This window comes from Motacilla alba, chromosome 2, assembly GCF_015832195.1.
Source record: "Motacilla alba alba isolate MOTALB_02 chromosome 2, Motacilla_alba_V1.0_pri, whole genome shotgun sequence".
NCBI classification, from domain to species: Eukaryota; Metazoa; Chordata; class Aves; order Passeriformes; family Motacillidae; genus Motacilla; species Motacilla alba.
In genome coordinates, this window is record NC_052017.1 from 66,589,306 (window position 1) to 66,602,909 (window position 13,604).

A 13,604-nucleotide genomic window follows, 5' to 3' on the forward strand; every position below is an offset into this window, starting at 1 on the left:
TTTCTTGCTGTGAGTGAAGAAGCAGCAAACAAAAAGGAGAATGTGGGACAAAGATTAAGCTCTTTTTTCATTAGGTCAGAAAGCAGCACCTGGCTGAAAAAAGAAACATCCAGATGAATCATGCCAGTCACCTCAAGCTGCAGGCTCTTTGGGGCATACAAATGCACTGCACCCCAGCTCAGCACCTTGCCCTGGTGGCACAGCTTACAGAACCACATGGGAAGGAGCTGTGGATGCCCTGCCTTCCTCTGTGATCCAGGTGTGGAGTCCTAGCACCTCCAAGAAAAGCTTATAGCTACTAAGTGTCAAAACCAAACTCGTTAAGGCAAGCATCACTGCATTGACCAAGTCTTGTGTTAATTTAAAATGGAGTAAGCTGCCGAGCCTAACAGGGCATTAACTGGAAGCATTAGGTTTTTTTAAAGGAAGTCTAACTCTTAATTCCTCTGTTTTGTCATCAGTACTATTTCTATCTTTGAGTAGTGTCACTGCCTACAGTACTTTTAAACCTAGACCCACAGTTTAAGAAGGAAAAGAAAAAGGAATCCTAGGTGATATGAAAATTGTTTCATCTTGTAATTAAACTGTTTTAAAAAAATTAGTATTGTGGAAAGTCTGAAAAGTCCAGCAAAACAAATAAAGCATCTGAAACATATGGTAATAGCTTGCTCAAGATGAACTTAAAAAAAACCAACAAAAACCAAACAAACCAAACATCAAGAAAAAACCCCAAACATACAAAAAAACCCCCTCAAAACAACAACAACAACAACAAAAAACCCAACAGAAAAGTCTCCCTCTCCTTAAAATTTCCCAAGTCTGCTCATGTGCAGTTCCAACTCAAACATGGATGGCATGGCTGCAGAGAACAGTGATGGAAACAGATTCTGAGGTTCTCAGCACAACAGGCCAAGCAGTGGCTCAACACCTGTGCAGAGATAAAATCACTCTACTTGCAAGGTAAGTTTCCAGATGTATCTAATAAAAGCTGCTGTGTTATCATGTGATTGCTAGTCTTGGCCACAGTCTTCAATTTTTCTATAAATATGATTACAGGGTAGGGAGAAAAAAGCTGTTCAGTTCCAAGTATAGAAATTAAATTTTAAGTAAAAAGGAAAAAACTGGTTTTAGCTGCTAAGGCCCCTTTAAAATTACTTTAATTCTAAACTGCCTTTATGTAACAATGCAAATGTAATACTAAGGCTCTGGCTCACTGGCAGAGGTGTAAAAAAACAAGCAGGTAATGAAACAGGACTCCTAGAACACAAAAGCAGAACCAAAATATAACAATGCAACAACCGGGCTGTACTTGGTGGTCAGGCCATTTATGACACTAGGCAGGTCTGATTAATTATTACTATACCAGTGCACCTTTTTCTTCTTTCTTTTTAAAATTTTCTTAATGCAGACAAGTGTATGCATTTCTCTGTAAAAACACACCATTGAAAAGCTTTCTCCTAAAATAAGTTGGTGTTCTTGAAATCTGTAATGCTTATTAGGATATAAAATAATTTTAACAGGCTTTAAGAAATAGTCAGTGCTTTGCAAAGCTTGTCCATTCAAGAGGGCAAGACAGCATTTGCTGCACTTTTTAAATGGCACTTCTGCAAGGAAAGTTTACATAGGCAGTGCCTGTTGCCTTGCATTACACTCTCCTCTGAGACAACTCCAATTTGTCAGCAGAGGAAATAGCTGTTCTTCTTTAAGAAATGGAAAGACATTTTAGAAAGGAAATGCAGAGCCAAATTTTTAGCAAAATTAATCAGTCTTGATTTTGATTAAGAGTAAGGCAGACAACCACTCCATCGTTCTAGATTTTATATTTCAGTAGTCAAGATGAAAATACCAAATATTTGTATTTACCATTATGTTACCAAGAAATTAAACAAAACACTATGCTCTGCATCACCCGAGACTGCTGGTGAGCAAGTGACATTTACCATTATTCTGCTTGTACCTCTGAAACCACACAGACAAAAACCTGAAGTTTTCACCCATGCAGCTCACTAATACAAAGTTGCCCATATTGTGGATGTTAACAAATGAATCTTAATTTCTAGGCCTTATCAAAAATAAAAAGCTTGGTACCAGTTTGTTCCTTTCCTGTCTGTGCTCTTAAGCAACTTCCACAAACAGAAGCAAGGAAAACAAACAAAAAGAATGAAACATATCCTGAGACAGAAGTCATTAATACACAATTAAGTTATGAAGTTGTCTAACTCCTCCCACTGAAATTCCCAGTCGGTACCGTGTATTTTTCTACCTCTGTTGTTATTATTCTCCTTTCTCTCTTAACGTTATTTGCAGAATTAATGTGGCTCTCATGAGCAAAGAAATTCCTATGCTGACCTAAAAATAACACAACTGGGTAGAAGAGAAAGATGGGTGATTCCCTGCTGATGACTCACGTCCACACCACACCGGCGGTGGGAGCAGGCTCCCAGCCTCCACACTGGCAATGTCCCGCTGCACGGAAGCCTGGCAGGGAGGGGGAGATGGAGAAAGGATGGCTTTAAACACAAGGGCTTTCACCATCTGTGAAAGAAAAGCTAGCAGGTTACAGACGTATTTCCCCTTCAGGAAAGGATTCTTTTGCTTCTCTTTCACTTCTTCAGGGACAAGGCAAAGTGAGAGAGATGAGAAAGAGCCAATTGGTTTCTGCTCCTGTGCAACCCCACCCAGGTCCAGATACTCATCTCCTTTTGGATGAAAAAACCAAAAAACAACCTTTCCTGGCCTCCACACCCAGGGCCTTGGGAAATAACATCCAACGGCCGCACTAATCTCTCCCATTTGCTGCAGATGAGTGATGGAAAAGCAGCAGAGCTGCGAGCCGCGCTCCCGCCTCCCTCTGGGTCCTGCTGCTGTCCTGCAATGCCCGTTCCTGCCTCCCTCCCCCGCGGCTCCCCAGCGTGTCTGACCCCGAAGGACCTGCTGCTCTGCCATCTCGACCTCGCCCACCGCTATGGGGCTGTGCTGGAACCGCAAGCAGCACCGGGAGCCAACTCCCTGCCAGCTGCAGAGGCTCCCCTCCCCTTCCTTCGTGCCTGAGGGGACGGACACAGCCCGCTGGATGTTCAGTGCAAGCTGCTTCACGGCCTCGGCAAAAGAGGCACTTTTCTTTTAACTTTTCCCCCCTTCCACCGCCCCACTGGCCGTCTGATTTTGTTACCGATGTTCTGTCACTCTTTAATCCTCTGCCTCAAAGAAGCCACCCTTGGGTGCAGCCAAGGCTGAACCCCCTGTACCAACCCTTCTATTAATAGAGGGATGCACAGCGTTATGTACATTCCTACAGCTGCACTGTGGTCCAGGCAAGAAAAGTATCGTGTAGGAGCCAGGACAGACCCGATATAAACCAGGGTGATGTTGTGCTTTAGAAATTTGTCAGCATGCAGCAGAGGCACCAGTGACTCCCTCGTCAGAGTAACTCCAGTGAAATTAACTGCTGTAAGGTTTAATAAAAAGGCACAAGCCATGCTGTGTCATGTTTAAATTTCCTTTGTGTGTGAGCAAAGAAAAATGAGTAAAAACTTCTTCCTAACACTGTAAAAAATTGCACTTACCAGCAACACTTCAACAGTGCCAGATTTAAACACCTCTGCCCTGGTGAAACAGTAGCTTACTCTACCATTTACTTCAATACAATTAACATGCAACTAAGACAAAATAATGGGAAAATGGGAGCTGGCCTGCAGACACTCACACAAAGTAGTCATTTTCTCATAATGACTTTTTTTACTTAATAAAGGTCAGAGTTTTAAAAAACAGAAGTGTCAACAATTTGGCTGGACAGAATCACAGGGAAAGAGATGAAGATCAACTTAAACAATGAAGAATAGTTAGGGCAAACATATCTGGGGGGCAAAAAAACCTGACCAGAATAATCCTCTACAGCTACCAAAATCAGAAGCTGCACAACAGTTATTTGTGCACATCAACTCATGTGAGCCTTCTGGTATTCTTTCAAGGTAAGAAACTAAAAGCTCTTACTATCTTCTAACACATCTTTCAAATATGAAGGCCAAGTACATCTGTAATTTTTAAATTAACAGCAAGAGTTAAAAAAGAAATCTATGTGTCTACCATGTCAAAAAAAGGCCATCGCTTTTCATGAGTAACATAAGGAGAAGTACATCTCCAGGGGTTTCTCTATCCTGTAAGCATCCACTGATCAGAACAGGGCTCACAAATAGGTGCAGCTGAATCTGGATTGCAGCCCCTTGCCCTTATCTACATTTGCAGGTTAAGATATGCTCAGCATGCAGACATGACTGCCAACACGCTGAGCAGCACCCAGCACTCTGAGAGCCTGCGAATAAACAAATCCTGCTCCTTAGGATCAGGCAGGCGTGCTAATAACCTATTTTGGCTCAGCCCCTTTTCCCTCCTGCATGCCCTTTTACAAGCAGCTTTCCTCTACAGTCAGCTTTGCATTTACCCACTTTCTATTCTGGCAGCCAAGCTAAGATATTCAACAGCATGTGACACAGCACACAGTTTCACATGAGAGCATCACTCCCTGTGTCCATTCACCAGCCAATATTTTTATCCGGCTGCTCTGGATTCCCAGTTTCCTCACACAATGAGCTCCCTGATGTGAGCTGACCACTTCTAGGCCAGCGTTGGCCTCGCGCTGCTCTTCAGATGTTTCTCAGCTCTCTTTTCTGAACGGGAACTTCAGAAGGCATGTAACATGCAGTTCTGTTCTGCTTTTGCAAGACAACCCACTGATTCTACTTCTCCATTTGCTCAGTAAAAGGATGCATTCACCAGCTTGCTTGCGTACCCTCTCCTCTGCCTCACCAAGAATTGCATTGTACCACAGCATATTTCTGGTTGTGACCAGAGCTGGACTTCATCATCATCAGCTGTCTCAGGGAATTGCTCCTGCACTGAAAATGCTGCCAGCAAGAGATTAGGAGTTGGTTCCTAGTTTCTATCAGACATTGAGCAAACAGCTTGAGAGTTGAATTGGCAATGTCACACCACTGCCCCTTGTCACCTCCATCTTTGGCTGTAACAAATTTTGTAGCATTAACTGTGTTAGTACTCAATAAGTCCAGAGCAATTTCTACCTAAACTGTCCTTGCTGGTACAATCTCAGTGACTAAAAAAGGAAGTAATGGGCCCAAAATATAGTATGCCAAAGCAGAGCTCAAGTAGATCCCTGAACACATCTATGCTGCAATGCTCTCCATCCCTCTCAACAACTGTGTAGGATACAACAACCTCAGAATTATCCACCTTCATTAAAAGAGCACCATGTTTCTTATTTGAAATGCTAACAAGGAATGAGGCTATGTGCACATCAACAGTTGTGACAGAGAGAAAAGTAGTATATAACCTTACAATGCTGAATGAAGATGACTTGTCATTCATCCTTCAATTTGCTTCCAATTACAGCAATGTCAGCTAGCAAGAAGAAGCTCCCTCTTCCCACCATGAACCCATAGTTTTTTCTCACAGTAAAATTAATTGCAAACAGCATCTAGTTTTCAAACACCTTCAGTCCTGCACGTTTGTAGCATCACTAACACCCTCTTCCCACAAAAGGCTTGCCACATGTAGAGAGCAGTGTGCTTCAGAATGAGGAAGCCAGAAGGATTATTCCCTACTATATAAGGACAGAACAGATAGAAAGTGAATTCCTAAACTTGCTTAGATAGGCATTTGCAAAAACAGGAATGACACTTAAGGGTATTTTTCTGGCTGGGTTTTTTTTCCTTTTAACATTCAGTTCAATGTACTTTTACATGGTCACACTACTGCTCCAAAAACAACCTAATATTGTACTAGTTTTTTCTACTGGTGCTAATGACTGAAATCATCTCCATACATTTTAAATCTCCATTTATTTATTTTCTTGACTATTTTATCTCCCTAAAGCCAGGGTGCAGAACTGCCTTGAAGAACAGTAACTGGGCAATAAACGTGCTATATTCTAGCTGGTATCTTTTTCACCCAAACCCCACTTTCTCTTGTCTTGACTTAAATGGGGCTGCTTATGCACATTGTCTAAAATGATTTAAGACTGGGACATAGGTCCAGGTGCCTGGCAGCATCCCACCACACACTGAAGAGTGTGGATGTGCTGGCAAAGGGAGAAACCCGGTGACCAGCCTGCCTGAATTGCAAGCTACATGTGACAGATATCTTCAATTTACCTGCAGAGTCCAGAGGACCATTCCTATGGCAGTTAAGTTCACTCTGTGTTGGTGAAGCCATGTAACACCAAGAAATGACAGCATTTTTCACACATAAGTGTTTTCAAAAACAAGACCTCACAGTTGTTACCCTGGCAAAACTAGAGGCAGATGACCACTGATCCTAATGGTCAGACTGCTAACATTTTTCTTTCCAGGGCCTGAGTTCTTCTGTTGCTGTCCCTGTTACTGATCTGTGAGCTGTTCAAAACAATAGCTTTCCATGGCAGTGTTCAACCTCTACACAATTTCAGCAAAACCTGGGCAGGCTGTTTTGAAGAACAAGGTAGGCTGTAAGCAGCTTTTGGTGTCCTTTGTTGGAGGTTTTACAGAAGCACATTACCCTGGGGGAAGCTTTTGCTGTCCTTCTGAAAATATGCCCAGGGTTTTCAAGTTACAAAGCTTAATATATTAAATCACTGTTTGGACAGGCTCTGTAGAAGGTCAAAAACTTCATCTCCCCTGAATCCATTCATGGCAACAGGCACCTACCGATTCTGGTCACCAGGTCAGGTCAGTGACACAGGCAGAGAGTAACTTTCACACTGCAATGCCTACTTATTTCTTGTATCTTAGAAAAATATAGCAAAACCAAATCTTGTAACTGGAGGCAATGCCACACTGAACCAGATGTGATCAGAGAGCCTCATGATATTCATTAAGAAGCAACCTTTTACCACATTCAAACTGCACAATTATCCTGGCTGAGAAATGATGTTGGAATGGGTCTAAGAAAGGAGGTAACTGCAAAACCATTACCAGCTCTCTCCTCCTCTCCTCAGGAAGATACTTAGACATGAGAGGCAGCATAATTGTCTCTTTGCTGCTGTGAGGAGGGAAAAATTAAAAATCCTTTAGCTCTTGGTGCGGCGTACTGCACTAAACCTCCTGGAGGAGAAGGAGAGGAAATAAAAAGGGTATGCTCTGGCTACAGTAAAATCCAAGAGAGGAATTTTATATTTCATGTACTTTTTTTTAAAAAGCCACACATTTTACTTTAAGCCTGTTCCATTGTATTTGCCAAAAGAAAGAGGAGAAACCCAGCATAGCATCTGGAGAGGTTTCTCCCCGGGAAATCCTCACATCTCCTTTGCTTACACTGCTGACGTTGCTCAGAGCTGTCAGGTGACCTTTACAAGCACAGTTTCACGTCTGACAGCAACCCTGTGCCACTAAAGTTTCCAGAGAAACTCCCTTGCTCTGTGAGGTTTCTCATTTTCCCTATTGGCTGTGCAGCGTTTCAGCTCTCTGCTAATTATATCAACACTCAGATACAAACTCACCAAAATAGACAGTGTCCTGAGGCCCCAGCTGCAGGGAAGCAGACTTCTTTAAATAATCCAGGTAGACAGGCCAATGGGGCCAGAAAGCACTCCTGGGCCACCTCCCACTGCTAATGGGCATTGCAGACAACCTAGCCGGGGGCCAGCTCATGTCTTTAATCAGGGTGCAGGGCACACGGCTTCAAAGGGACAGAGACTGACCAGGGGGTGTAATGCCATGAAGGAGATGCAGTGCCACAGCCCATTGTCAATGGGACAAAGGGCCCTATTATTACTCTCAAGACCAGAGCAGTTCCTACCGTAATTAGGAGACAAAGATGCACGATTTAGGATTTTACATAATCAAGAGATACTCTCCCAAGCAGGAGCCCCTCTCACACAATCAGTGGATTAAGAATTGTTTATTCTGCTGCAAGTAAACAATGAGGTGCTCCCTTCTCTGGGTTTTACATGAAAAAGCATTTCTGGGCAAGACAATGGGAAGTGTCTTTTCATCTGACTTTGAACTGCTAACCCTGTGATTTAAAGTTGTTCATTTGACAGTATCTGGAAGGGTGATGGCCCACCCTGTAAATTAGCTGCTCACATACTAATCCCAGGGCTGCCAGACAGCTTTACCTTTTCTGCTGCTTAGCAGAGAGTGGTGGGGACAGGCAGACTCAGACAGCTCTAGGGGCAAGAGACTGTATTTACACAGCAGCACTGAAACGGCGGGATTAAAGGACCACAGGGAAGCCAGGCAGAAGCTCCTGCCCACCCTGGCACCTTGCCTCGGCCACGGATGCATCTCTGCAGGGAGGCTGGTGCCACCATCAAGACAGTGCACATTGGTGCACTGCTTCAGAGCCAGTTTGCAATCCTTTACATAGGAGCTAGGGGAGCAAAAAGGAATTGGATGTGTGACCTGTGCCTTTACAACGAAAGGCACTGGCTAGGCATATTGAGCATCACTTATTTTTGATCATGGCAAAACAGTCTGTGTTGGAGCAGTAGCTCTAAATGAACCACCAGACCCAGAGTATCTGACTCTGGGATACATATGCAATACCTTCCTCACAGGTCCTCATCAAGTGACTCTGCTTTTACAATATAGGCAATAAAAGGAGACTGGGGGTGTTAGACTCCCTGCCCTTTGCTCACAACACAGTTTCTGTGCTATTTTGCTTGTTTGAACTTTTAACAAGAGTTACTTCCCCTTGTCTTCTACAATCAGGCAACAACAGGATTTAATGAAAGCCTTCTCACATTCTGCAGTTTGCTTCCTTGCCACAAGTACACCCATATACCCAGGTCTCCTGCTCTACTACTCTAGCAAAATGCTCTCTTTTCTTCGGCTCTTTCACTCAAAAAAACACCCTTAAGCCTCACCAAAAGGACTTCAGTAACTTGTACTCAGGACTGAGAAAGGCATGCTACTTTTTCTGTGTCTTGTTGAATCCTACAAACAGTATTGCAGAACCTTGGGAACCAGGGGATTACAGCCCCTTATGGCCAAGCATCTTAACCCATTTCGTTTGGGATGAAAGAGTCACCTTAACAGCAGTGCAAACTGCTCTGCTTACTAGAGGATTTTCTGTCGGGCTGGGCCAGGCAGACAGTGTCATTTGACTTGTCTAGACTAAGACAAAAGGTGTGGTTTAAACCAGATGGGCAGCCTAAGTTGCACGTTAATATATTAGCTGCCCAGAGAGGACCACATCTTCCTTGTCCTGTCTTCACTGACACTTCTTAAATAGCTGAGGCAAATACCTGACAAAACCCCCTTACTATCACCTACACAATTCTATAAAGATAAGCATCCCAACTACTCTTAAATCATACCCACGGAGCTTGACAACTGTGACTTGATTTAGGGACACATTTAGTGACTTTGATTTAGGGACACATTCTAGTCTTTGCTGCTCAACAGAATCAAGGGTAGCAAAATCCATCCCAGGAGAATATTATCCCAAAGCAAGTCTAATACTAGAGCAAGAGCTGCATAAAGAGGAACAGCATGTCTGCACAGCCACTGTGTCTTTCTGCCATGCCACAGCAGACTGCAAAGCTGACAAGCTAGAAGGATATCTATTCTATTATCTTATCAAAGCAAGAAAATCCACCTCTCCACTCAGGTCCATGGTGTATAACTTTGCAAAGAGGTCCTATCTTCAGAGAAGCTTCAAAATGAGCGTAATGACCTAATATGTCAGCTGCTTTCTCGAAAGCATAAAGTGTAAGGCAAAATTGTTCCAGGCTCCATTTTGTAGGGGTTGCAGAGCTCTTACTGGAGAACAATTGTTTCAGCTTTGATCTATAATGAAAATTTACCTCATTTACTTCAGAAACAGCAAAGTATGTTTAATTAACTACTATTGAATGGACCAAGCTTTCAACTCCTTTCCCCAGTAACTGCAACATTAACACCTTTGAAAAGTATTTTACCTGTATGTACCAAGGTTTTCTAAACAAAAATTTAGGAAAGGGAAAATTAATAGAATTAATCCAATTTAATAGAATGGGATGCCTCTGCTTCATGCCATTCTATTAAGAACCTGTATCCAGGAGTGAGTGATGACACTTCAAGACGCTAAATTCTTCACCCATTCAAAAAGATCATTAGAGTCAAATGTCCCAAAATAAGTTTAAAATATTGAAAAGCTTCTGCAAATGGACAATCTCATTTCTAAATGTTTCAAAATAGACATGAAAAATTTCTTTTATATCTTCATGTATCTGGCTCTACATTTTTCTATGGTAAAAAACCGGAAATTAAACAGTTTCAGGAGTCCCAGAGGCAATTACTTGAATCAAAACACAACATTCAAGTACCTTCCCAAAAAATTAATAAATAATTTTTCCTTGTTAAGAAAAGTTCATTTAAGCCAAAATCCACATCATTCCTCAACCTCAAAAGGCAGAAAAGCATAAAACATTTTGTTGAAAGTCCGAAACCAGAAACTCATCTACCTTGACTCACTCCAATGACTGAAAAACCTTCTCTATCCAGCTGCTGCCTTCTCACAAACAGAATAATCTCATAGGATGATACCTCAATACTTTTATCAAGTTTTTTATCAAGTTTTAAGCATCTTAAGTTTATCTTGTTAAAATTTTGCAATGTTGGCATATTACAGTTTTATGTAACAGTGATGTGTTTCAATGGGATGAAGAAAGGCTTTAATTTTTTCTAAAAACATTTCCAGCTGTTAACTGGTAAGATTTCCTGTATTTGCAAAAAAAGTAATAAAATTAAGCCCTACAGCACCCTAGTAACACAAGATGAGGCAAACCATTTAAAAACCTGCTCAAAACCACAAAGGGGGGCAGTTAAGAGTGCAGGGGGCTGAGGGGCTCCTGCCCCTCCACAGTAGGCTTCTTCAGGCTGCCTGGTGACCAGAGACACTCTGGGTACTATCTCTTACCTCAATGAATTATCTGGATGTGTTTCCATGTGGGACTCCAGCCCATACTTGCAAAAAAAGTCTTTGAAACACACTGGACAATGATAAACTTCATCATCAGCCCTCTTATCCCCTTCACCGGAATGGCCATCCTCGAGAACCTTCAGAAAAAGGGAAAAAAAACACCTCACTAGACCAACTCATAAGCAACAAACCAAACTGCAGTCCATTCAAAGTGCTTCTCTTACAAACAGTTGCAGGCTTCATGTGTAACCTTGCTGCAAGCAAATACAAAAACATTCCTCAGGAGAGATGGTACGTGACAGAGCCTTGGCACATGTGTAAGAACATGCAAGACAGAAAAGGAGGCTTGGTAAAAGATAAAGTGTGCAGCTGAGTCACAGATATATCAGTTCTAATGAGCAACTGTGATTTGAAGAACTTATAAACCCATGTGTTCATATACCACTGAACTAGCATTCCTCCCCCTTCAGAAAGCCAGGGGAGCTGTCAGCCTAAATTATTTATGCCATTGAAATACTGCCAACTGCTAAGTCAAGTGGTTCAGGGAGAAGCAATGAACTTCTGCATGTTTTCTATACTTCTCTTCTGATTAGAGGGAGAAAAGCATGCACAGAGCAAGGGATACTGTGCTAAATGGAACTGCTACTAGCTTGCCATTTAGAGATAGTAAGTGGAGAGCTAAGTTTGGCAGACATCATACATTTTGTACAAATGACTGAGATGTGTTAAAATATTTCATAAACAAAATCCTAATGGAAGCGTCTAGGCCTCAAATAAATATTTTCTGGTCACTCTTGCAACTCCAATAAGGTAGGATTATGCTGCTGTGAAAGGGAAATATACTGTAGATTTTTTCCCCTCCAGATCTACGCAAAAGCAGACTGCTTTACCTGCTGCTGCTTTTGAAGTAAAAATTGGGGTTTTTTAAGTTTAAATCACCATCCTCCAAGAATACTACAAAATATATGGGAGGGGAAAAAAAAGCTAGGGGAAAAGCTGCACCAGCAAAGGAATAGTACATCCTGTTGTCATCCAACAATAATTATTTATAAATCAGAAGCAAATTCAAAAATTTAAGCAATAAAGAATTTAAAAAATTGAATTATTTCAATATCTGAAATTAGAAAATAATGTTCAATCCTAGACAACTATGCTGCCTACAGATAAGCAAGGCAACTCATATACAGAGCTGCCACAAGTCTGTGCTGACTGCACAAACCAAACAGCTGACAATTTAGGAGGTAATCAGGAACATCTTTTGCTTCGTGCCCCGTAAAGAACCTTTTTTGCAGGTGTCCTCTCCTCTCTGTCCAGCTCAGCATCGTGACTGAACTTCCGTTTCGAAGACAATCGCCTGCGCTTCAGCGGCGAGGGGGGAGTGGTGCTCGCTGTGCTGTTTGGATCCTTCTCATGAATCTTCATGTGCCTGAGCAGGAGGGGGAAGAAGACACCGTCAGCAGGCAAATCCGGGGCAGGAAGTCCAATGTAAATTTTAATGCCAACACCACTTCTGAGGTTTGCCTTTAAAGGACACCGTCAGAGATCCCATAAACTGGCCTGAACTTCTGAAAAACAGCTGGGGCATGATCCAGCATGGGCCCTTTGCAGTGCCTGGGCCTGTGAGGGGCTGCAGCAGGGAGCCCCCAAGTTTTCCCCTATGTCCCAACTCACACCACGACACTTGCCCTGCTAACATCTATTTCCATGAGCACCGTGTCCATTCCCCATCATCCACGAGGTCCTGGCTCTGCCTAAACCTGCTCAGCAATCCACATACCCAGCCTCCCTGTCTTGTGGCAGTCTAGTAAGCAAAAGCCTGCAGCTTAGCATCCACTTCCCTCAGTGCAAAAACAGCACCTCATCTTCAGCCAGCTCTCTGTCTAGAGTTTGAGACTGTACCTCAAATAGATCTGTATATGCCAATGCCAGAGCAACATTTCTTAAATTTATTTGTTTCCTTCTCATCCTTAACACAATGGTGGACCCCAGTATCAAATTTCAAGTGCAGCTTTTTAGTCAGGATTATCTGGTCCCACTGTTACAGTGCATTAGGTATGGCTTGCAAAACTCTCTACTGCCAAGGCATGTTCACAAACCTGCTTTCCCAGGAAAATAACTATTTCTCGTCACAAAGACACAGGAAAAGGGAAAGGAACAGAATAACTCAGGAAGCACTATCATTAATATCTGTTTACCTGACCCACTTGCCTCTTGGTTTTCTGTATTTGCAACCTGAGGAAGACACTGTTTAGTTCCCTTCAGTTAGATGGAAGGTATTGCTGCCATGCTTTTTCTTCTGACAACTCAAAGATCAAATTTCAATTTTCTTTTTTAAAAAAAGATATGGCCTTTAACCTCACTTCAAATTTATATTGCTATTGAAAAAAAAAATCAAATATATGCTCCTAGATACAATGGAAATTTTTTGTTCCTAACAGCTAGATATGTGAGTGCAGGAGGGAGCTGCCATTTGTCCATGACTGACTTCAAAGAAACACAGTGGAGACAATGTTAATGGCACTTGGGCAAATCCTTCACAAGTCACATCCACAACTCGGCTCAGGACAGTGCCATTTAACATGACTGCACAGTATCATGTTCTAACATGAGAGAATGTTGTAACCCAGACAAGTCTTGCCCGTCCTCATAACTGCTTTGGTGTTATGACATAAAATCTGTTTTAGTTTTGGATGCCAAGGGCATGATGC

At 42.4% G+C, this 13,604-nt stretch overlaps 1 protein-coding gene across 9 annotated transcripts in view; it reads right to left on the bottom strand.

The window, feature by feature from the left end:
* The window catches only part of RREB1 (ras responsive element binding protein 1), a 145,237-nt gene that overhangs the window by 26,499 nt on the left and 105,134 nt on the right, over nt 1-13,604 (bottom strand). For all 9 annotated transcript variants that reach the window (XM_038127823.1, XM_038127822.1, XM_038127821.1 and 6 more), the window contains 2 exons: nt 12,178-12,322; nt 10,894-11,033 (listed from right to left, as the gene is read on the bottom strand). In XM_038127823.1, coding sequence (XP_037983751.1) covers nt 10,894-11,033; nt 12,178-12,322 — 285 coding nt within the window. The remainder of the gene's footprint in view (nt 1-10,893; nt 11,034-12,177; nt 12,323-13,604) is intronic.